Source organism: Balaenoptera musculus, chromosome 17, assembly GCF_009873245.2.
Source record: "Balaenoptera musculus isolate JJ_BM4_2016_0621 chromosome 17, mBalMus1.pri.v3, whole genome shotgun sequence".
In the NCBI taxonomy this organism is placed as follows: Eukaryota; Metazoa; Chordata; class Mammalia; order Artiodactyla; family Balaenopteridae; genus Balaenoptera; species Balaenoptera musculus.
The window spans coordinates 67281135-67304459 of NC_045801.1; the positions used below are offsets into that span (position 1 = coordinate 67281135).

At 37.4% G+C, this 23325-nt stretch overlaps 1 protein-coding gene across 5 annotated transcripts in view; it reads right to left on the reverse strand.

The window, feature by feature from the left end:
* PREX2 (phosphatidylinositol-3,4,5-trisphosphate dependent Rac exchange factor 2) overlaps positions 1-23325 on the reverse strand; it is a 287018-nt gene that overhangs the window by 154985 nt on the left and 108708 nt on the right. For all 5 annotated transcript variants that reach the window (XM_036830767.1, XM_036830768.1, XM_036830770.1 and 2 more), the window contains exons 8-13: positions 21138-21241; positions 16102-16251; positions 13285-13429; positions 8781-8881; positions 1725-1828; positions 969-1018 (exon numbers count right to left, since the gene is read on the reverse strand). In XM_036830767.1, the coding sequence (XP_036686662.1) occupies positions 969-1018; positions 1725-1828; positions 8781-8881; positions 13285-13429; positions 16102-16251; positions 21138-21241 (654 nt within the window). The remainder of the gene's footprint in view (positions 1-968; positions 1019-1724; positions 1829-8780; positions 8882-13284; positions 13430-16101; positions 16252-21137; positions 21242-23325) is intronic.

Sequence of the window (23325 nt, forward strand, 5' to 3'; positions counted from 1 at the left end):
CTCCTTCAGGACCTGCAGGGTGGGCATTCCAACACTTATCAGCAACTTTCGGAATCTTTTTTTTTAAGCTCTGCGTCTCCTTGGAATTGGAAACCAGAGTGAAAAATAGAAACACTGTCCATCAAATGTTTGGATTCTATGGCCACGACTGAAAAGCCTCTATATTCATTTTAGAAATAGTATGTTCATTTTTTTGTTCTGAAAAATATGTTTTAGTCAATAAACTCCAAATGATACCTGGCCATCTGAAATTAGTTTTACATTACATTACATCCACCAGTTAGTGTATACCAGTGCATATTACAAAAGTACTGATGATCTCTATTAGTAATCATAACACAGCACTCAAAGTTTTCTGCTGTTTTTCTAAAGAGATAAACTGAAAATGAATCCTGATTTCTCTTTAAAAAACAAAAACGCATCTCTTCAGAAGTTAAAACATGGTACAGAAAAAAATGAGAAAATTATAATTACTAACTCCAAATCAATTCTTAATTTTCAAGTCCAAAACTTTTTCTTTGGATAAATGATTAAAAGACAATATTGTGAAATAAAATACATATCCAAGATTTGATTACACAGTCTAATGAAAAAAATTACTATACAAGTAACCATAATGGTAAATATTTATAGTAAACAGTATTTTGAAATCGTCTCCCAACCAGTCAACTATTATTTATTAAATATTAACTGAAGGTGGATCATTTCAAAATCAAGCCTGTAATTTACTATGAATTAATGGCAAATAATTTTAGAAATCAGAATAAAAAGAGTAGAAGAAACTGTATAATTAGAGCCTCAGAAAATTCAGAAATATTTTCAGATAAATTGTGACTTAATCTTTAAAAGTAAAATTTTCACTTTGGGAAGAAAAACAAAATAAGTTAAGTTCCAGCTTAATAATATTTATCTAATATGCAATATAAATATTTCCATTTAACCTCCCAGAACTTAGAAACTAGACTCACCTTATCACTGGAGTAAATAGACTATGAAGACGGCAATATAATCGTACACCCTATTGTAAAACAAAAATATGTCAAAAGCAAGTAAGATCACTCAAAGGACAAACCAATGAAATTTTGAATAAAATAGATTCACTGTCAACATGCTGAAATCATACCTTATTATTCAAATGTTACATTACATCATAAAAATAATATAACTTAAATCTTTAAAAACAGGATTAAATTGTGCTATGAATTTTTCATATACATATGACATATACATACACAGAGGACTTTTAAAACTATTTTCTTAAAATATAAAATTTCAAGATATAATGTAAACAGAATATAAATCTATGCAGTGGTCCATCACACTACTTGATCATTACATGTCAATATAAATTTTGTCAAGTGTACAAAGAAAACTGATATTACTTGAATTTTATGTATTTGTCTTTTTGTTAAATTTATTCAAGTATCATGACCACTTGTTGCTACATGTGAAACAGTTTTCAACAGATATAATCTTCTGAGTTATGCAATTGCACTATTCCCTTTTAGAATTAGATAAAGAGAATAAAAACAATGATCTAACATTCTAATTCTTATAATAGCAAGAAAAAAATCGAGAGGCTTGCTTACGTACATCATGTAAAAATTTTCTATACCGGCAGAATTATTTTAAGTCTCTCTACAGCATTTTATCTTGTTGAAGATAAGAAGATAACGACAACACGAATTCTTTTATTGATAAAAGGTTATGGGAGAGGTTGTTACCTTTGAAATCACATCCTGCATCTCACTTCTTGGATAAAAGGTTCCATCATCATAGCGAAATCTATATAACATCTGTTCTGGTTTGAATTGATGTTTATCCGTAACTAAGAACATAAGAACAGCGTATTAAAATCCTGACAATCTAAAAACTGGCAGATAAAAAACATAATCCCAAATACTGAATCTTATAGTTTTATCAAAAGTTTTTGTTTTCCTAACATAGTAATGCTAATCCAGTATTCTGATAGTAAGATTCATGATAAGATTTTGTTGTATAATATAGTTACAACTTCCATGTAATGAGTGAAGAACTAAATTAAGGTTAGCCACATTTAGGTAGCATAGTGTATGCATTCATGCGTGTGCGTAGTGATTTACACTTAAATAAACAGACGAGTTTGTGTTTTCTATCTCTTCACAATGCCACAAAGTCAAGCAAAAAGTACACTTCAAATAGCAGATACTCCAACTAGTGAGTTATAATTTGATTCTCAGCCCCAGAAGTGAATTTTAGCATTTATCTGTCTTAGCCCACAGCGATCAGGCCAAGACCACACCTATACCAATCTTGACCATTTATCCTGTGTTTAGATCTTCCGAGTAGATTAGATAAATTCAGTATGTAACTGATTCCAAAATTTTAACAGTTTTCTTACACTGACAAATGCTTTTCTTACACGTCACTTAATTTTTCTTTTCCTCAGTGGAAGAGGAGAGTGGTCATCCTTCACTTCCATCCTTAAGATAAGATTTTCCATTCATAAAGACTCCTACTAAACTTTCTCTCAAGTTTCCTTTTTTTCTAGGTAGTCTGATAAAAAAAATAACTGTTCTAGAAAGGAAAAACCTCAAATTAAATCTCAAAGAGTTTACATTTAAATGTTTTCTTTACAGGGAATGAAAAATTTGCAGAAGAGATAATTTGTTGCAATGGGCTCTATTTTCATGATTAGATAGAAGACTTTGACCTTTACTTTTTGCTAAAAATGTTGAAGGGGGAGAAAAATCTGTCAGAATTAATTCTCATGAACTACACTGGTGAATCCAGAAGAAAGCCAAGAGACTTGTAACACACACACACACACACACACACACACACACACACGCATATGCAAAGTTTCAGCAATTTCACCCTAATCTATCCAAACCAAATGCATGGCTTGCGGCCATAAAACTGAGACAGGCTTGCTGCCAAAAAGGGATAGACAACACAACTTTTGGCATCTTTTTTCCAGATTAAGCCAAAAAGAAAAAAAAGCATATGTGAAAGAAAAATAAAATCGGAAGAAATATTTTGAAATCCTACGGCATGTTTCAAGATCAGTTATTTATTTCTCCTATGCAATCTACCTATTCCCATTTTTATCCCTTAAGATTCATTGAAATAATTTATTATATTGATGTTCCAAAATTCAAGGAAACTTGGGCCCAAGGGTATCTTGCCACAATAAAACAAGTGGTGGTTCAACCTGTTCAAAATGGAATGCTTCACTGTAAGGTAAACTCTTGTGACTTTGCTAATGAATCTTGGGCTAATCTGCAACTCTATAGGCTGTTGCCTTGGAAAAGCAGTTAATAGTTCTGCATTCTAATCCACTCCCCCAACTTCTCAAGCATGGAAAATGGGTTTATTAGCTGATGAGAAAGGTTGCTGAATGACATCTTTTAAACAACTCTGTGATGCTGGCTATTACCAGGGATGTACTGGTAAATGATGAACAGCTTGCTCTCTAGTGTTGTGAAAGAAGGAGCACTGATGTGTACCATTCGCCAGTTTCCACGGTATCAAATACTCCCACCCTGGCCAATTTCCAGCTACCAAAATAAAGTCACTGAACACAGAATGAGATGTGCAGTGACACGTTATTATTTAGTATTTCCATCATGCAAAAATAATAGACATAAATAACACCAAGACCATAGATAACAATAAAATGTAGTAAAATAATTAGGAAGTGATGAGTTCTAAGGATATATTACCTTTGTTTGTAATATAATTTAGGTACTTATATGTTATGTAATTTAATTTTAATAATAGCTGTGCTTAACTACAAGCTTGCATTTTTTTAAACATTTAATCACCAGCTCTCTAGAGCTTTGACCAGCCGACTTCAGCACACCACTGGCTATAATGAATGAGCTCTCTGAATTCCCACATAAGCATTTATAATGTAAATAATAAAGCCAGACAAGAAGAACGTTATCAACATATCACAGAGAAAGCATATGCTGCCTCAACCCAAGAATTCCCAGTACAGCAAGGCTTTGCCTCTGATGAAGTTCTCAACAATATTTGCAATGTGAATAATAGCTTTAACAGTCAACTTTTTTTTTTTTTTTGCTGGCTCTTTATAAAACAGATGGCTCATTCAACTTTATTTTAGGAATTCTATTTTCACTAAAATGCAGCTGGAACCACATAGTAATGAAACTAGCCTGCTTGGCTCATATTTCTTCATTCTAATAAAATTATTAATGTGAAATTGCATAATATGTTCTCTTATCCTAGGCTTGGGAGAATCTCTATTAGTTAACTTTGGACACTAAAAAAAAAAAGGTTATTTCCAGCAACAAAAGTTCTGTATACCAAATTGGACATTACAACTGATCAGATCCTGATAACAGTAATAGCACAGGCCACTAAAATCAAACTGTGACCAACAGGACTTTTAATAGAGAGTACTCAGTGCTAAATTTCTCAGAAAAAGAGTTAATTAAGCAGGTTATAAATATCATTGTTCAAAAAGATTTCAATTCTTTTTTTTTTCAATTCTTTTAAGTTAAATAATCAAAGTGTTCTTGAATTTGAAATTTCAGAATAAATTTTAATACAGAATTTATCTACTACTTTCTTTTCAAAATTGTATTATTGGAAAAAGGTGGTGTCTGAGGAAGGGGAGGAAAGTTGATTAGGACTGAAATTCTGATATCTGTTCCAAAAAAAAAAAAAAAAAAATTTTATGCTGTTGAATTTTTCTCTTTTAAGAGGAGGCAATTAAAATATTTTGAGACATGTTAACAAAATAAGTAAGGGTGGTTCTCCCTGTGATTCCTTCCAGATCTCTCAGCAGTCCTGAACTGAAAAGGTCAGACTCTAGAGTACTATGTTCATGAAGAGATTGAATAAATATCATTCCAACTCCACTTTGTACTAACTTAAAATTGACTTGAATGTGTCTGCCTAGCTATGCATGTCTTCAGGGAAAGTAACAACAGTTTTGTTATTGTAAAGTAAGTAAAATTCCACCCATAATAGTTGTCCTCAATTTTCAGAACCTAATTCATTAGGTAAACAAGCAACTCTTCCTCATACAATTGCTGGATCACCTGGGTTGAGAGATGAAAGCAAGAGTGGATGGGTGACTTGAAAATAATCTTACAGCTTCTCTGAAAGGATAACCTCTCCTTACGCCCTGACCTTTCCAGCTTTGGGAACAAAGCTTCTCTAATATCCTGTTATCTGTTACAAGGTACCTCATAGTCAAAAAGGAAAATACTGTGACAAACTTAGTGTAGCTCTTTCTAAAATATAGTTACGTAATCCCATAGAAGTACAAAAACTTACATATCCATAATTTTTTAAACAATTTAATAGCAGCATCTATTGTTGACGGATCGCTTTAAGACCATTTTTTTCTGTTATTTCTAATTCATAAAAGATGAAAGTGACTCAAATTAACAACAGAAGTCACAATAACCTCAACTGAAAACAGAAATGTTAAAAGTGATTTTTGTGACTATTATATGCTGATATCATTGTAAGACATTAACCAATATGTATAATGATTACTCTGTCTTTCATATGATTTCACAGATCTTATATTGACCCAGGAGCTAAGCCTCAGGGGCAGAAATTGGGTAGTTTTTTACCAAATTGGTTTAGCTTTTGTTTTTCCTGCATATGCATCTACAGGACATTTCTAGGAGCCTCTTGCAGCCAAGGGTGACCACATATCTGAGTTGTGCCCACGGACATGTGCACGAAAGTGATGCACAATGGGAAGGGTACAAACCCATGTAAAACAAACAGGAAACTCCACGCTTCCTTCAGGGTGACCTTTAGGAGCACTGTATTGAAGATGGCCGAGCCTCTGTCAGGCACCAAAACCCTGCATGGAGCAGGGTGCCACGACCTCATCCGCCACCGCTGACTGAACTGTCCATGAGTGACAAGTTAGCTTCTATAATGTCAGCCACTGTGCTGGGGAGGTTTATTTGTTACAGCAGCTAGTGTTAACCAATACAGTTTTCCCTCTCAGTAGTCCCTGCAAAAAATGAGTTCTCCCATCCTAGTAGATTTCTGCCTTGTCTGAAAGGAAATATTCCAGCAGCTGGATTTCTTGATGGACAAGGTAATAAGATAGGCTTAAAACTATTAGACCGTGAGAAAAAAAAAGGTCGAGGGTTCATATTTACATACCTTCAAGTACCTAGCATAATATCTTACATGTAGAATGAAGGAAAGAAATCAGTAAGGAAAGGAGTAAATAAAAGGTATCCATAAACAGATTTTCCCTTCCTTGCTCTATTGGTAATACACAGGCCCTGGAAGTACACAGTCTGAATGGGAAAAGAATCATCACTTCTGAAGGTCAATGATTGTATACAAAACCTCTTTACATGCCACCTACTTCAGCTTTAGTAGATTGCAGGATAAAACAAATACAGTCCATTCTTGTCCCAAACATATACTTGGTCATGGGGTTAGAAGAAGGGAAAGAGGAGCATAAAGAGGAAAGCCATCTAGCTCAACATCTTTTCATTTTTACTTATAAAATACTGGATGACGCTTCTTAGCGTACTAGATGCTAAATGGTGTTTTAATGGCATTAGTGAACCAAGTACAAAATCATATACAATTTCTCAACATTATCTGTTTGCTCAAAATATAATTATTCATTTATTCACTCACTCAGCAAATAATTTATTAAGCACCTATATGTGCTGGGCATTCTAGGTGTTTGTTGTATATTAACACACAAGGCTCCTGTTCTCACGGTGCTTATATTTTGACTGCAGTCTAGAGTAGGGATGGGAGATAAAGAGAGAAATATTAAACAAAGAAACAAAACAACATGATAATTTCAGAGAGTGATAAGTAGTACATGAAGAAAATTTCAAAAATTTAAAAAGTCGTTTATTGGAATAGTGGGACTGGGTAGGATTCTAGAAGGCAGAGTGTCATGGAAGATGAGTCATAATACAGAGACTTTTGTTGTTTCATTCACTGCTGTGTCTCCAGCACCTAGAAAGGTCACTGGCATATACTAGGAATTAATAAGCAATTGTTGATTGAGAACAGCAAGAGCAAAGATCCTAAATGGGGAGTCATCTTGGAGTGTTCAAAGAAGAGACAGAAGGTCAGGGTGGCCACAGTGTAACGAGTTAGGTACAGCACTATGTGATAACTCAGAGAGGAAGTCAGGGGCCCTATCATGTAGGGCCTTGTGGGCCATGGTAAGAGATTTAGGTAAGATGTCTGGACTTTTCTTTAAGTTTAATGAGAAGCTAGTAGGTGCCTGTAAGCAGGAGAATGCCTGAATCTTATATATGTCTTAAAAGGTCTCTTCAGCCATTACCTGGAGAGTGTTCTATGGGGACGGAGGACAAATGTGGAAGCAAGGACAGAGAAGGTGGTGACTGGGAAGAAGGTGGAGATCCTGGAAGGGAGAGCGGTGGTCTGATTAGAGACCTGTTTGGTGGTAGGGCTTACAGGGCTTGATGGCATGAAGGAGAAAAAGGAATGCCAGGGGATTCCTATCTGGGTAGATGGTGGTACATTATATTGGCAGCGTCTACTGTGGTGGGGAAAAATTTGGAGGATTTAGTTTGTTTTCACCTCACTCTAATTTAGAAAAAAAATGAACATCAAAACACCACAGCCAAATATCCATATTTATTCATAGTTCCCTGCCTTTTTCTCCTCTCCCACATTTTGCATTAGAAATTCTTCAAGCTTTTATTCTTAGTCCCATGATCACTGCTTTCTTGTTTTGTTTGTTTGTAGTCTCTTATCGATGTGCTAAGGACCTCATGCTCTCTTGAAATGATTCCCAAATCTGACCCTCACTCTCTCTCTGCCCCGAGTGTTACACCCACACATTCTCAACCTCTTGCTGAACGCTCCCCTGCAGATGTTTCATACCCAATCCACCACAAACCCTTCACCTTCCCCCCCGATGCGTCTCCTCTTGAATTAACTACGTCTGTCATCCAGACAAAAAGCTCAGAATAATCTGACCTCACCCCTCACTCTTCACCTCCTAAGTCCAAATAGACATCAAATACGCTGTCTCAGCTTCTCCAGAATTTCTTGAATGGGTCCCTCTCATCATGCCATGGACTCGGCCCTGGTCCTTTCCCTCCTGGGGAAGGAAGGGTCCCCGTGGGCAGGGATCTCTGTAATCTCTAACTCTCCACTCATCTGTTATCTCCAAAATCAAGATCTGGTCGCTCCTCTGCCTCCAGATGCCCATCAGCTCCTCATCTCCCTCAGAAGAAGCCCCACATACCACAGCCAGCAAGTTAAAATCTGCTGGGATCAGGTGTTTGCCTACCTTTCTCATCACACCCCTCATCCCAGCATATTCATCCATGAAGGATACGGTCCTGCCACGTGAGACTCTGCGTTAGTTCTGAAGAGGCCACCATGAACCTTCCCACTCCCGTGTCTGAGTGCTACTACCTCCTCAGGGTGGAATGTCCTTCTGTCTTCTGTCCTTGTCAGAGTTCCATTCATTCTACAATGCCCAGCACTAAGGCCACTTCCCTCATGAAGCATCCCAAATACTCTAGTTAGAACTTGCCATTCTTTCCTCTTCAGTCCCACATCACTTACCTGGAATTTTGTGTTGGAATTGTCCATTTCAAGTTAAATATATCACCATAAACCTATACTCCCTGAAACAATACTCTGTATAGATGAGGCACTCAAAGATGTTGGAAAAAACATAAGCATCCTATAATGTGGAGAAGTATTATAAACTAAACTGATCAGTGCAATGAAGATACATGTAATTTGTGGATAAATAAATAGGTGATTAATAAAATAATTACCATGATGGATGATTCCATTTTCTAACAATGCTTGTCCCAAGTGAACACCTTCTTCAGGCCTGTGAATCTCTCCAATTTCCAACAGCCATGACACAAATTCACTGCAACAGAAATCCAATGAAGAAGTTAAATCATTAATTTTTTTTCCCCAGGAAGTCTATCCTTACCATGCATTTATCAAGCAGCCATGAAAGGAGTCTCAAAATATAAAGGAATGCTGGCAGTGCATTTCACATACATTTTTTTCACATATGTAAGGCCCACAGATATAAATTGGACTCTATTCTAGAAAACTCATGTCCATACATTCAGACTTACCTAAGCTATACTTAATAACTATTCAACTTATTGAGACCTTTAGTAAACACAAAGGGAAAATTCTAAAGTAGCTTTAACTATAGGTTATTATGCACATAAAAGCAAATTTGGGACAAAAGAGAAACAACAGATCCTAAAGACAGCTAAACGACAGAACTAGATAGAGTAATAATGACTTAATATAAGACATAAACTGTCTTGAAAGTACCTTTCCAGGCACAGAGAACCAGTGGGTTTGAAACTCCAAGAGGGCAGACAAAATTAAACTGCATGCCCTGTATGGTAGACAGACTTCTAAAGATGTTCTCCCACTCCCCCCATCAGGAATCCTACCCCTTGGTTTGTCAATCAAGTCCTAATCTAGGTAGCCCTGTGAACGGATTGGCATATGTAATTAAAATCCCATGTCAGCTGTCCTTAAAATATGGAAATTATCCACGTGGGCCTGACCTGATCAGTTGAGCCCTTTGAAGCAGCGTTTTCTCAGGCTGGTGGCACAAGAGGAAGTGAGAACAAGTAAAAGCACAGGAAAGATTCAATGTGCCACTGCTGGCTTTGCAGCAAGAGGGGGGTCATATACCAAGGAATATAGACAACCTCTAACGGAGGGCAGCCCTGGCCAATGGCCAGCATGGAGACGGGGGCCTCACGCTTACAACTACAAACGATTAAGTTCTGCCAACAACCTGAATGTGCTGGAAAGTGGATTCTTCCTCAAACGCTCAAGATAAGAGCCCAGCCCCTGCTCTGCCAACACCATGATTCTGCCCTTGTGAGACCCTTAGCACAGAACCTGGTCTAACTCACCTGGACTTCTGACCTACAGAAATACAGGCTAATACATGGGCATTGTTTTTAAGTCACTAAATATATGATGATTTGTTTTGCAGCAGTAGAAAACTGATACACACCAAAAGACACAGAAAAGTCTGACTACCTTGTTTTCAAATTTTAAAATTACTTGGTAAATTCACTGTTATATCTAAACTGTCATCCATAAGGAATACTCCAACACGAAACCAACCGTCAGAACTGTCTATCGCACACATCTGCTGTGGCTGAGAAAGGCCACTGAACACACAGCTCACATCCTGCAGCATTTCGGGAGAGGATGGCGGGCCCCGCATCTCAGATAAGAGAGGTGATGTGGGGCTTCCCTGGTGGCGCAGTGGTTGAGAGTCTGCCTGCCAATGCAGGGACACGGGTTCGAGCCCTGGTCTGGGAAGATCCCACATGCCGCGGAGCAACTAAGCCCGTGAGCCACAATTACTGAGCCTGCGCGTCTGGAGCCTGTGCTTGGCAACAAGAGAGGCCGCGATAGTGAGAGGCCCGCGCACCGCGATGAAGAGTGGTCCCCACTTGCCGCAACTAGAGAAAGCCCTCGCACAGAAACGAAGACCCAACACAGCCATAAAATAAATAAATAAATAAATATTTAAAAAAAAAAAAAAAAAAAAAAAAAAGAGAGGTGATGTTCTGTAACACTTAGGAGAGCTTCAGCTCAGTACTGAATTTTTTTTATGGCCATGTGGTATCATTAAGAGAACACTGAATACAGAGACTTATTACAATAAAATATTTAATCATGCTCATGTTTAAAAAGCTAACATTCGAACTCTTACATTAACTAATGAATATATTTCAGAATGGTTTTATTTTTTGCACAGAGGCCAGAGAAGCAAAGCTATGGAAAGTGTCAGGATATTACTTTTCCATTTATTTCAAAACTAAAAGCAATACATATGGTAAAGCCAAATAACCAAGAGATACGGAAATTCAAAAATGGATGTCTAGTCTGCAATGCACATTTTAAGGCAGAAGAAGTTGTTAAAGTTCTTTATATGCTTCTATTAAATAAGAACCATCCAAAAGAAAGAAAATAAAAGTAAAGTAGAATATAGTATAGCGGTTAAGATCATGTACTTTGCAATAAAACAACCCGGATTTATATCCTGTTTCTGCCTCTACCAGCTGCGTGATGTTGGGTTAGTAAATTTAGGTCTCTAAGCCTCAGGTTTTTTCCTCAATGACACAGAATTAGTAAGACTCAACCCCATAGTGCTGTCCTGGAGTTAAACATAATAGTGTGGGTAAAGGGTTAATAAAACCCCTTCTCCTTCAATAAGGACAAATTTGACCCTGGGTTAGCTTTCTAGCTCTGCTGCCCTAGAAACCTGATGAAGGTCGGGTGTCAGCTGTGTAACTAGGCAGCACTGCTTGTGGTAAAAATGGCTCCTGATGGCTCAACTCCAGACTTATAAATATATGGTGAGAAGCCATAGCCTGGTGTGACTCTCTTGTAAGTGGGCACGTGATCTGGGGACCCTGGAAGTTATGCCCATGAAGTTGTTACGAGAAAGAGCGTCTTCTTTGCAACATGGGACTTAGACACCAAGAGGGGCTCACAGCTGCTCCTTCCCTTGCACAAGAACCTTCACTCGGGGCACAGCCAACACAAGCAACTCTAGCTTGCTGGCAGCTGTGTGTCCTGCTGGGAGGGCCACCCCACTGAAGAAGAGGCCCCCTGCTGCCCTGAAAGCACTGGGTTTCCTGACCTGTATTCTAACGGGGTTGGGATTGGTGTGGCCTATGGTGAGCTTGTGTGTCTGCATAACTAATTAAGAAGACATGCTAAAATATAATGAACACTGCTGTATGTTACACATGAAAGTTAAGAGAGTAAATCCTGGGCTTCCCTGGTGGCGCAGTGGTTGAGAGTCCGCCTGCCAATGCAGGGGACACGGGTTCGAGCCCTGGTCTGGGAAGATCCCACATGTCGCGGAGCAACTGGGCCCGTGAGCCACAACTACTGAGCCTGTGCGTCTGGAGCCTGTGCTCTGCAACAAGAGAGGCCACGATAGTGAGAGGCCTGTGCACCGCGATGAAGAGTGGCCCCCGCTCGCCGCAACTAGAGGAAGCCCTCGCACAGAAACGAAGACCCAACACAGCCATAAATAAATAAATAAATAAATAAATAAATTTAAAAAAGAAAAACAGAGAGTAAATCCTAAGAGTCAGCACAGGGAAAAAAATGTTTTTCTATTTCTTTAACTTTGTATCTAAATGAGATAATGGATGTTCACTAAAGTTACTGTGGTAAACCTTTCATGATGTATGTAAGTCAAATCATTATGCTGCACACCTTAAACTTATACAGTGCTGTATGTCAGTTATATCTCAATAAAACTGGAAGAAAAGAGAAAAAAAAAAAACAAGACATTCTGGTAGGTATTACAGGTAAGCACTACAATCATTTCCATTGTTAGAGAGGAAAGAGAAATTTAACTCTCCCCAATCTCTCAACTAGCCAGTGGCAGGACCAGATTTGAGTGGGGACAGTCTGATTGGGAAGTCTGGGCTATGAACCACCTCTCCAGTCTACTTTTATAGCGTTGACATTGGCATTTACTAGCTGTATGAATGTGGGCTGGTCACACTCCCTGATCACTAGTTTCTGAATCTTTAAAAAATATAAGGTTTTTAACTCCTAAGTATGTACTGGAGGACTGGAAATAATCATCGGAAGAAGCCAGCACAGAGCCTGCCCTAAGCAGAGCTACCTGAAGGCATCCCCCCTGCCCTCCAGCTCTGCCTGCTCAACCCACCAGGGATTCCCACTTACAGCCCTGCAGTCGGCTACAGAAACCAAAGGACATACAATCAATCTGCTCTGGGCTGAACAACCAAGCGACCTCCTTGCCTGTTCCTCTGTGCCTGGCCCCTCGCGTGACCCACTTTTTCAGACTCTCCACCTATATCCCTTCATCCTTAGCCCAGCTGTCTAAATTCTGAATTAACTGGTAGTGTAGACTGTGTGTCCTTCATTGTAACCGACTCTCAGGCCCTGTATTCATGTCCTTGCCGGACTCTGTCCCTACAGGCAAACCCGCCTGCCCGCCCGCCCCTACCTGACCCCAGCCCCTGCTTCGCCCCTGAAACACGGTATCTCAGAAATTACTCAAGTCGTGGATGAGCGGATGAATGCCTTAACTTTTCCGGTCAGGATTCCTGGCTCTATGTCCACTCCCTCATCCCACTGTGGCCCAGGAAATGCTGATAGTAAAGAAAGATTCAAAAAACACTTAGGAGAATATTTTTTAGAGAAAAATGAGTAACTAAAAGAAAGTTAACACACGAGATCATGAAAATAAGAAAGAAATACATGCATCCAGACTACCAACCCTACCTTCCAAGAAAGCATTTAGGGAACGTAGTCAGTTTTCTCTTTCTGTCTTTGATCAGATTTCCTTGTTTGCACATCATTTTATAAAGTTTCTCACCCTGTTCAGAGATCATTACCCAGGTGTCTTGCTCCATTCCTAATTTTAAACCTATCAAAAATGAAACACAGGACAGGTAACTGAAAAAGTCTCTTCATTCGTTCATGCCTTCGTTAAACAAACATTCATTGCGCGTCTACCACGTGCTGGGGGTTGTGGATACAGAACTCCTATGATAGGGCCCTGGTTGTCAAGAAGCTCATGGGGTACCAGGGAGACAGTCAAGGCAGGATGCCCGGGGCCATATGGCACCTTTGGGCAAACTGTGCCCCAGAGGCACACAGTTTGGCCAGTGGAGAAAGAGCAGCTGTATCTCAGACGCTACTGAACCCCTTCTGTAGGACTAGATCAGTGCAGCTGGACACGGTGGCCCTGGAGACAGCCTTAGAGGGAAAACTGTGCTATAGTAGAGATGTATTCAGAGAACTTTGCCTCTGAGAAACAATAGGAAAAGTTTCACAGAAGGGCAGTGTTTGCATGCACAAGTATGAACAGGATTTCCAGAGAGAGAAAGTATTCACGAGGGCCTCTGAGAGAAGCAGCACGGAGCCCTGGGTTTCAGGTGACAGGACAGGAGTTGGAGGGGTAAGCAGGGTCCATACTCAACTGCAGTCTCAGCGTATTTCACTCCTTCGGTACTGGGAGAACGTCTACATGTTTTAACCAGAGGGAGGGGGAAGGCAGAGTAATGAAGGAAAGGAAGTTTTGTTGCTCTGGAAACAAAGCTCAGAGGACAGTGTAGGGAACAAACTGAAAGCGGGAGGGTTTAAAAAGAGGGAGACATTTAGGAGGGACCCGCCAAAGTTCAGGTAAGCTCAAGTCTCTGTAAACAATAGCAGGTTTGGATGTTCAGGTGGGTGGAGTCCAGGGGTCAGCTGATTAAGTGAGCGTGGAGCTCCAGAGAGATGACAAGGCTGGACATAAAGATTGAGAACCTGGCAGTGCAGAGTGGAAGTTAATCTGATAGGAAGAGACAACGCAGAGCAGGCAAGGAAGTTTAGAGGTGACCAGTGCCAAAGGGGAAATCCTGGGAACACTGACAATCAGCAACTGGGACTGATGAAGAACTGTGGCAGAAGAAGAAGAAATTCTTGGATTATTTTTAGTCTTCTAGCTACTAAATTCCTTACTAAAATTTTATTCTTTACTATGGAGAAGCCATTAACATTGGTCAGTAATAGTGAGTAAGAATAGAGCCTGTTAACATAAGCAGTTATAGAATGTGCTTTCTTTCTTCCTTTTTTTTCTTTTCTTTTTTTTTTTTTGGTCTTAGGGGTATTTACATGCATAGCCATTCTGAGAAGAGTTAAGGTTCAACTTGATGAAAAATTCAATTTACCTTCTAAATGATTTGTTATGCTATTTGAATTGACTGCTAGATTCAACAAAACTTAAAGAGCCAATAATGCATTCATGATCTCTGTTTTAAATTTTTCTGTCTGGTTCTTCATCTAAGATCAGTCAAAGGAGTAAGTATTTTTAAATGTTTTGGAGATACTTATAAAAAGGTATGCTATGAATATTTTAATCAAGGTAGAAACTCTCTACACCCTTCATGGGGAAATACCTAAAGATGGGAGGAAGCAGCTCTTTGTGCTCCAAAATTTCATCACCAATGAGATATTTTATACCTAGATCTCTGAGAAAAGGAATAAACACTGTCACGTTTCTCATCAATTATTTGGTATAGAAAATAGTAGTTATACAAGCATTTCTATTTCCTAGCTGAATTACAGAAATACGAGTACTTGCAGATAAACTTCATACAACTGAGTATCACCAGACCAAATACTGTTTGCAAACCTTGATAAAAACATGAAGTGAATTTGAGCTAGGCCTCCTTGTGTGAACAAGCTCCTTACTGCGTTACATTACATTCAGTGGCATTATAACAATATTAAAAAGTTAATATTCATCCAAATTGCCTTATTTTATAATTAGAATACCAAAATATGTGGCCTAGGAATTTTCAGTGTACTGTTAAATGTACAGGGAGCAATTGTTGCAGGTCCCACAGCACTGCATTATATTATTAAAGCATGTTTCTTAAAGGAAAACTCTATAATGATGCTTTAGAAATGGCAAGAATAAAGTGCAAAGAAAACGGAACAAATTTTACAGCAGGTGAAACTATTTGCTGTAAACTGAATGTCTGTGTGCCCCCAAATTCCATATGTTGAATCCTAATACCCAATGAGATGGCATTAGGAGATAGGGTCTTTGGGGATTAGCTCATGAGGGTGGAGTCCTCACGAATGGGATTAGTGCCCTTATTAAGGAGACCCCAGAGAGCTTTCATCTCTTCTGCTAGGTGAGGACACAGTGAGTACATGGCCATCCATGAAACAGGAAACAGCCCTCACTGGATACTGAATTTTGGTCTTCCCAGCCTCCAGAACTGTGAGAAATGAATTTCTGTTGTTTATAAGCCACCCAGTCTAGGGTAATCTGTTACAGTAGCCTCAGTAGACTAAGACACTATTTAAAAGACACCGCTAGCCACAATATAATTATTTTGCTAACTATATAAGGTTTTCTTTAACTTTATTTCAGTAACAACATTGGAAGTATTCAAAAAGTATTTTAGCCTGGGCTTACATCACATAGTTAATCTAAGTGAACATCAGACACCATCTACTTTCTCATAACTTTTGCCCATTTTCTGCTTTCTTGTTAAATTCGAACCTTCACAAAGTATAATAATGCCCAATTCATACACCCACCTTTCCGCCGTTCTCTTTCTTTCAAAATAGCTTCAAACCATTCATGTTTCTCTTCAGGTGTTTTTGCCATACACACAAACCATTTATTTTTGGCTGTGTTATGTATCTTCCACCCATTAACAACAATGTGTCCACTGCTGTGGAAGTCAGCTGAAAATTAATAGGTAAAGGTGAATGAACAGATATAATATATATTCGAGTAACGCAATCATTCAAAAAAGGTCCAAAACCATTGAATTCTTCAAAATACCTTTGCTTTATATATGTGTATTGAAGACCATACAAATTTTAAAAATTGAAGAAACATTTATATATTAAATGCAGTCAGACCTCGATAATGGAACATTTCTAACTCACAGCATTAACATATTACAGGAAATTAACCACCCAAACTCATTAACATTCCTTTCCTCTATGTCCAAAAATATTGTTCAAGTTCCTAAAGCAATAAAACTTTTTTTAAGATTTTTTTTAATGTAGATCATTTCAAAAGTCCACATAAAAAGAATTTATTGAATTTGTTACAATACTGCTTCTGTTTTATGAAAGAAAAAAATTCTTCTTTGTGAATTCACATTTAATTGTCTTTTTCTAGATCTCACCATAATTTTGGCTAAACTGACATCCTGGATTTGAAAATGTCATCAGCAAACCCTTTCTGGCAGCTCCCTACCTAATGGCAGGCAGAGAATAGACATTAATTGTAACCAGGCTTTACTGGCATCAGAGTCTGCAAAGCAAAGATTTCAAGACAGAAACACATACGACAAATGCCTGAATCAGCATCTGCATCAATTAAAGTGACATCTTCCATTGTCTCCCTCGAGAGACACTAAGAAGCTACGGTGGATTATAGGAGGTAAGCCACAGAACATAAAAGGTTGTGGCACTACACCTGTTTTTGTTTGTTTGTTTCTTTTGATCTATTTTATTTGCTAAGTTCTGAGTAGAAGAAGAAATGGTTTGGTACTCATTCTCCCAAAATCTGGTTCTCATAGTCTTTTAGCTCCAAAATCACCATAAGTTATCTGTGAACAGAATGTTCCAAAAATGCATTATTGAATGATTCTGTCTAGGTGGGGGAGAGGGCTACTTTAAAAATTCCAGGTTACATTTGAGCCAGGATAGGATTATATTATATATATTATATATTATGTTAGATATTCTTCTAGCCATAATCTCATGAATACTCAATAACAATTTCTGTTAATACAGAGATTTAACCTGACAGAGGATTTTCCCTTATAAAGAAATTACCATCTGTTTTTAAAAGGAATTTTTGTACTTTTCTTCTTACCTTTATATATTTAATTCATATTCACAATGCATACAAAATAGCAGAACCTAATAATACATGTCAGATAAGCATCATTGGAATTAGTAAGGTAAAAAAAATTATTATTGTAGTTCCTAATTAGACCACCATCCCTCCTTAATATCTATAAAACTAACCAATTGAGAACTTAGGATAAATTGCTGGAAAAAAAGATCAACTTATACGTGTTTCCACATCCCCCTCCCGCAAGCTGTCACCTTACAAGGCCAGTATCACAAACAAGAACAAGCTCTTCAGATTCTCTCCCCTCTTCGAAAACCAGGCAAAGATTGCTAAGTGAACCGTAGCACTGCAGCTTAAAAGATCCCACATTCCCACTAGCGTTATTACCCCTTTACCCATACTCTAGACAAAGAAAACCACAAGAGCCACAGGCAGCCTGCAGTAATAAAACATTAGACTTACTTTAAAATGACCATAATGTATTCCGCCCACAGAACATAGGGGAACTCAAGTTCAAGTGCCAAACTCACCAGAGTGATGCTTCTGACCTTGTAGAGTAAGTGTCCTGGGCAAGCCACCTCTGTAACCTTCCTTTCCTCCTGGGATTACTTGAGCCTGGCACTGCCCTCTTCACACCCCGCTGACTTTTCCTCCAATATTTTTCATTAGCAGCCATTTCTTAGCTCAAAAGCCTTTGGTAGCTCACCACTGAATCAAGTCAACACATGTAGGCTTGCTTTAGAGATTCTCCCTAGACCGACTCCACCCTACTAGCCAACTCCATTTCCCACTACGTTCCAATGTGTTCCCACCACTCTTCTTGTCTGCTGCTTTCCTTCTTGTCCTGAGAATATTCATGTGTCCCCCAAGCCAAGGCTCTCATCAAGCTATCCTGCTCTACTCTCTGCCTCATGGACCCTTACTTCTCTTTAATATGTACCCACATATTCCAGGAAGCCCTGCCTGACCACTCCAGCCTGTGTGTTCAAACTTCCCTCGGAAACTGTACAACTAAAGTCAGAACCAGCATGTGATTGCACATGGCTCCTGTTTCATGTACAAAGAGCAAGATCATCAGCTGACCATAAAATCTACTATCCCAAATAACAGATTAATTGCTGTATCAACATAAGGTTTTCAAAGAACAGTTGTGTCACCTAATAATTTACAATGAAAGGATAATGTTCCTTTTCAACATTTATGTGCTAGCTGTTTTCTATCATGACAATTTAAAAAATCATAAGCAATTTAAAACACATATACACACGTGTATATATATGTATGCATACACATATATGTAATACATACAACAGACCTCAAAATGTAGTGTAAGTATTTTGTAACGATATCATAGTTACTAAATTATCAATGTTGTACAAAATAAGCAATTTATTTTTATTTATTTCAAAAGACTTAGTGATATATAAATAGCTTCATAATTTTAATCATAGTACCTATCTCAATATCTTCATTTAACAAAATAAGAATTAAACTTTTCTATGAAGAACACCCTCATTAAAGATCACAGAAAAGTCCGACAATGCCTTTCCTTAAGTAGGAATTTTAAAATATTTTTTGAATGAAAGAACAAATAATCTATTCATTGCCAGCAAACACAGAAATTTGTAAGTTTCAATGGATCTAAAATATTAATTTTATAGGAAGTGTCAAGAAGAAATGGAATTAAAACTGTCATTCATTAAGTGTGGAATATCCAAGTTCAACAGTCTCTAGTCACTGATTGTTTTTTTTAAAAAAAAAGAAAAATCCAAGAGGCAGCCTTGAACAAGTCACTAATTATTTTGAAGCTATCCAGTTTGCAAATTCCTTACTTTAATTCTGCAAAGCTTTATACAGTGAGATGGGGTTTTTCCAAAACTGATACAACTAACTATAAATCTCATGGGATAGTCTGGTATCCTTTCAATAACTTGCATTTTAATAAGATAAATAATAGCCAAGTATTGTATTGTTAGGCTAGAAAACAGAAGAAACTGCCAGAATATATTATTTAAAACATCAAGAAATTGGTGTCTAAGTAATGTATTTAACCTGAATTCTGGTGATCAGCAGTGGGAATGCATAAATTTCTAACAGAAATTTTTAAAATTATAATACACTCACATTATACGTATTTAATGTTGAGAAAATTATTTTTTAGAATAAATGTTTGATTTTGTCAAACAATAAAAGAACACTTTTCTGGCATCCAAAATAACATATGACATTATTTATGGGGAAAAAAATGTTTCTAATTTTTCCTTTTAAAACTCTAAAAAGTAGCTTCTCCATTGACCTTTTTAAATTCCCAAAACACTGCCTCAAATTAATAACACTGAAAATTTAAGTGTATCAGAAAACAGCGGGCTTCCCTGGTGGCGCAGTGGTTGAGAATCTGCCTGCCAGTGCAGGGGACATGGGTTCGAGCCCTGGTCTGGGAGGATCCCACATGCCACAGAGCAACTGGGCCCATGAGCCACAACTACTGAGCCTGCGTGTCTGGAGCCTGTGCTCCGCAACAAGAGAGGCCGCGATAGTGAGAGGCCCGCACATCGCGATGAAGAGTGGCCCCCGCTTGCCGCAACTAGAGAAAGCCCTCGCATAGAAACGAAGACCCAACACAGCCAAAAATAAATAATAAATAAATAATAAATAAATTTTTTAAAAAATTGTATTAAAAAAAAAGAAAACAGCTATTATATTCTCGGTACTCTTTTCAACACTGTAAAGTTATGCCACTTTTCAATTAAGAATGTATTAAATCCAGCTTATGAAACAATACTAGTTGTTAAGGTAACTATGGTTTATCTGTTTAATTGACTGTTATGCAATAATAAAAACTATGTTTATGTGGTGACAAGACATGAAGATAAAGAGGACTATCATTAAGATAATGCTTTTATTTAAATGGAAAAGGATACAAAATTATAAAGTTCATGTTTCAAGTATTCTTTTACCTATGCACCAAAGGAAAATTGAAGACATTTAAAAAAAATTTTCTCCTTTATTTGTCTTTGGTTGATCAGATTATCTACTATTTTTCACCTATTTTTCTGCAAATTCCAGTTTTTTTAATAAGCAAAATTTAGTTTTATAAAAACAATGCATTCCGTATCTTAAATACATTCAAATATTTATATTAAAAATGACAGCTGAACCTTGCCTTTGAAATATCTATTCACTTTTCAAGAACACCTTAAGAATAAAGAATTTCCATCCTATCCAATTCAAATTTGACTACTGTATTGTAATCTATGGTTTGTCCAACACTGCACTACAGACCACATTTTAGAGGTCAAACATTCTCGCCCTCTGTCCAACCACACAAATAAACTAGTTGTCAGGACAGAATACAAATGATCTGGTGCTACTTTTTGAATGGCTTTCCAAGCCTGAACAATGAAAAGTAATTCTGAAGGTTCAATGTTTTCTTACGATAGCTCTTAAGCTGGATAATTTTAATAGCATCACGATCAAACAAATATGTACATTATGGACATTACTACTACTTTATGACACTCCCAGCTATTTTTGTATCTCTGTGTTTAATGCTAGGGTTTAACATGTTGCAGCCGAATATAATTTTCCATTTTATAAGAGTCCTCCTCTCCCTTATCTTGACTTTTTCCTGTGACTGCTCTACCTAACAAAGTATTTCTAAGCTGAAATTCACTGCAAATGAATTATTCAAGTGAAAAGTCTGTCTTACAAGGGAGTTTATTATTGGCATTCCATTTTAAATCTACCAATCACTTACCTGTGCCATCATCCACATTCTCCACTTCCATCACCTCTGTATTGATCCGGCCACGAAAAACGTACCGATGTCCATCGGTAGACGCTTTGCTGTTCTTCAACCGTCTTACAATTGAATGAAATCACAAAAACTTGGTTACGAAACTTAATGCAAAACAGTGTTAAAGCAATAATTCTTCGAAAAAGAGATACCAATGCAGTCAACAATGTCAAATGTTAGGCTCTTGGTATTTTTTACTTGTGTCTTCCCATTCATAACAGCACAGGTTGCTCTGTAAGATGTGACTTGTGTGCTAGTTTTTTAAATAAACTGAAGCTGTAGGCTAAGGACAACATACAGATAGGAGGGTAAATATGTACTTTTGCTCAATATATGACATCAAAGATGCCTAATCAAACTCTGACAGACACTAAAAGTTGGTTATTTACAATTTCATTTGATTTATTTCACCTTCATTTCTCATTTGTCAGTAACCAGCTGGTAATTCCTGTTTTTTCAATCCCTGGTGAAATTCAGTTAATACTTATGATCCTTCTTCAAAGAAATTTGACTGTGCTGGAGGTTATTAAGCATTATCTAGCCGTAAAATATTTCCCTATATTGTTTTTATGATATGATAACTGTATACTTGAGAGATAAGTGTCTCAATACATTTATAATCCTTCATAAAGATCTTATTTATTTTTAAAATAGTCCAAAACATTTCAAAATTTTGTGTATGGTACCAGCCTTTAATCTTAAAACCTATGCAACACAAAGTAAAAAAAAAAAAAAAAAAAAAATCCAGGTTTACAGATGAACATTTGTAATAATGAATTAGGCAGTTATGTATATTTATACTTGAATCATTATGTATAAATGATGTATAAACATTAAGTATAAACATTCAAGTATGAGTGTTCATAGTTGAACACTCAGGGATAGTGTTTTCAAAACTGGGTTTTTTAAATATATTAAATTAAAGAGGAAAGATTCTAAGAAACAATTCAAGAAGATTAAGTAATACCTAGTCATTCAAGAGACTTCAGTTGACCTGAACTATTCAATTTGACTCACTGACAAAAGTCTGCTAACAACTGAATATACTGAAATAATTATTAATGTATTGTGTTACACAGACACACTGAGCAAAAGTTAAGATGTCAAGTACACTAGTGCAGTGCTCCCTTCCCTCCTCTCCTTTGCATTTGACACCTGCCCTGGAGTGGAAGGGGGAGGTGAAGGGAGGGGATTCTCAAGGTGCTATCGTGCTCCCTGAGTTCCTTTAGAAAAGAGAGCATATTCCAGCTTACATGTCCTAAACCCTCATCAAAACTTCATAATCCTGCATCACCACTAAACAAAACTAAATTGATTAATTAATCTGACTGACGGTCTGCCAGCCCCAGGCCTTCACCATCCTGCACACCCATGTTCATTTTGAAAGCGACCTCTAAATGTCCTTTGTAGAAAGCCTAAATAACTGCTTTAAATTAAGGATTCAGGCCAGGTAGCTATGAAAGTTGGCATCGCTGGAGGCCGAAGAGAGAAGAATGCAGAGCAGACGAACATGCAGGCAACTGCACCGTCTCTCAGGGAGCAAACAGTGTCACGGTGTCTTGCAAAAAAGAATTTCTTATAAGTTGGTACATCATACTTAAAATCAATCATATTGTTCAAAGCTTAATATCCTCAATAGCAGTTTTAGTCACAGGCAAATAATTATGGCATGTTTATATATTTTTTTATATATTATTATCAATATATATGTACACACACACACACACACACACACACACACACACACACTATAGAATCTATCTTTGGGTCCCATTTTCCAAAGCATTAATTTTCTTTGTGATCTTGCTGTGACCTCTGTCCAGGTTTTTTATATTTTTCTTGACCTGTAGATATTAATACTCAAAATGAAATCCCAGTAAGTGTCTGACCAATACTGTAACACTTAGCTTAAATAAAGAGATCTTTGGTCCCTTCAGAAAATGACCCTATTGAAGTATGAAAATTGAAAAACCTTTGGTTTCAAAATAATTTTGCTCTATATTGTAGTGTTGAGTACTTGCATAACTTGATTCTGTCACTTCCCTCCTGATGAATTTTAACGGTCACCAGGATATGTGTACAGTAATGTCACAATAGCAGAAAAACTGGAAACAACCCTAGAGTCCATTGATAGGAGAATGAATAATTA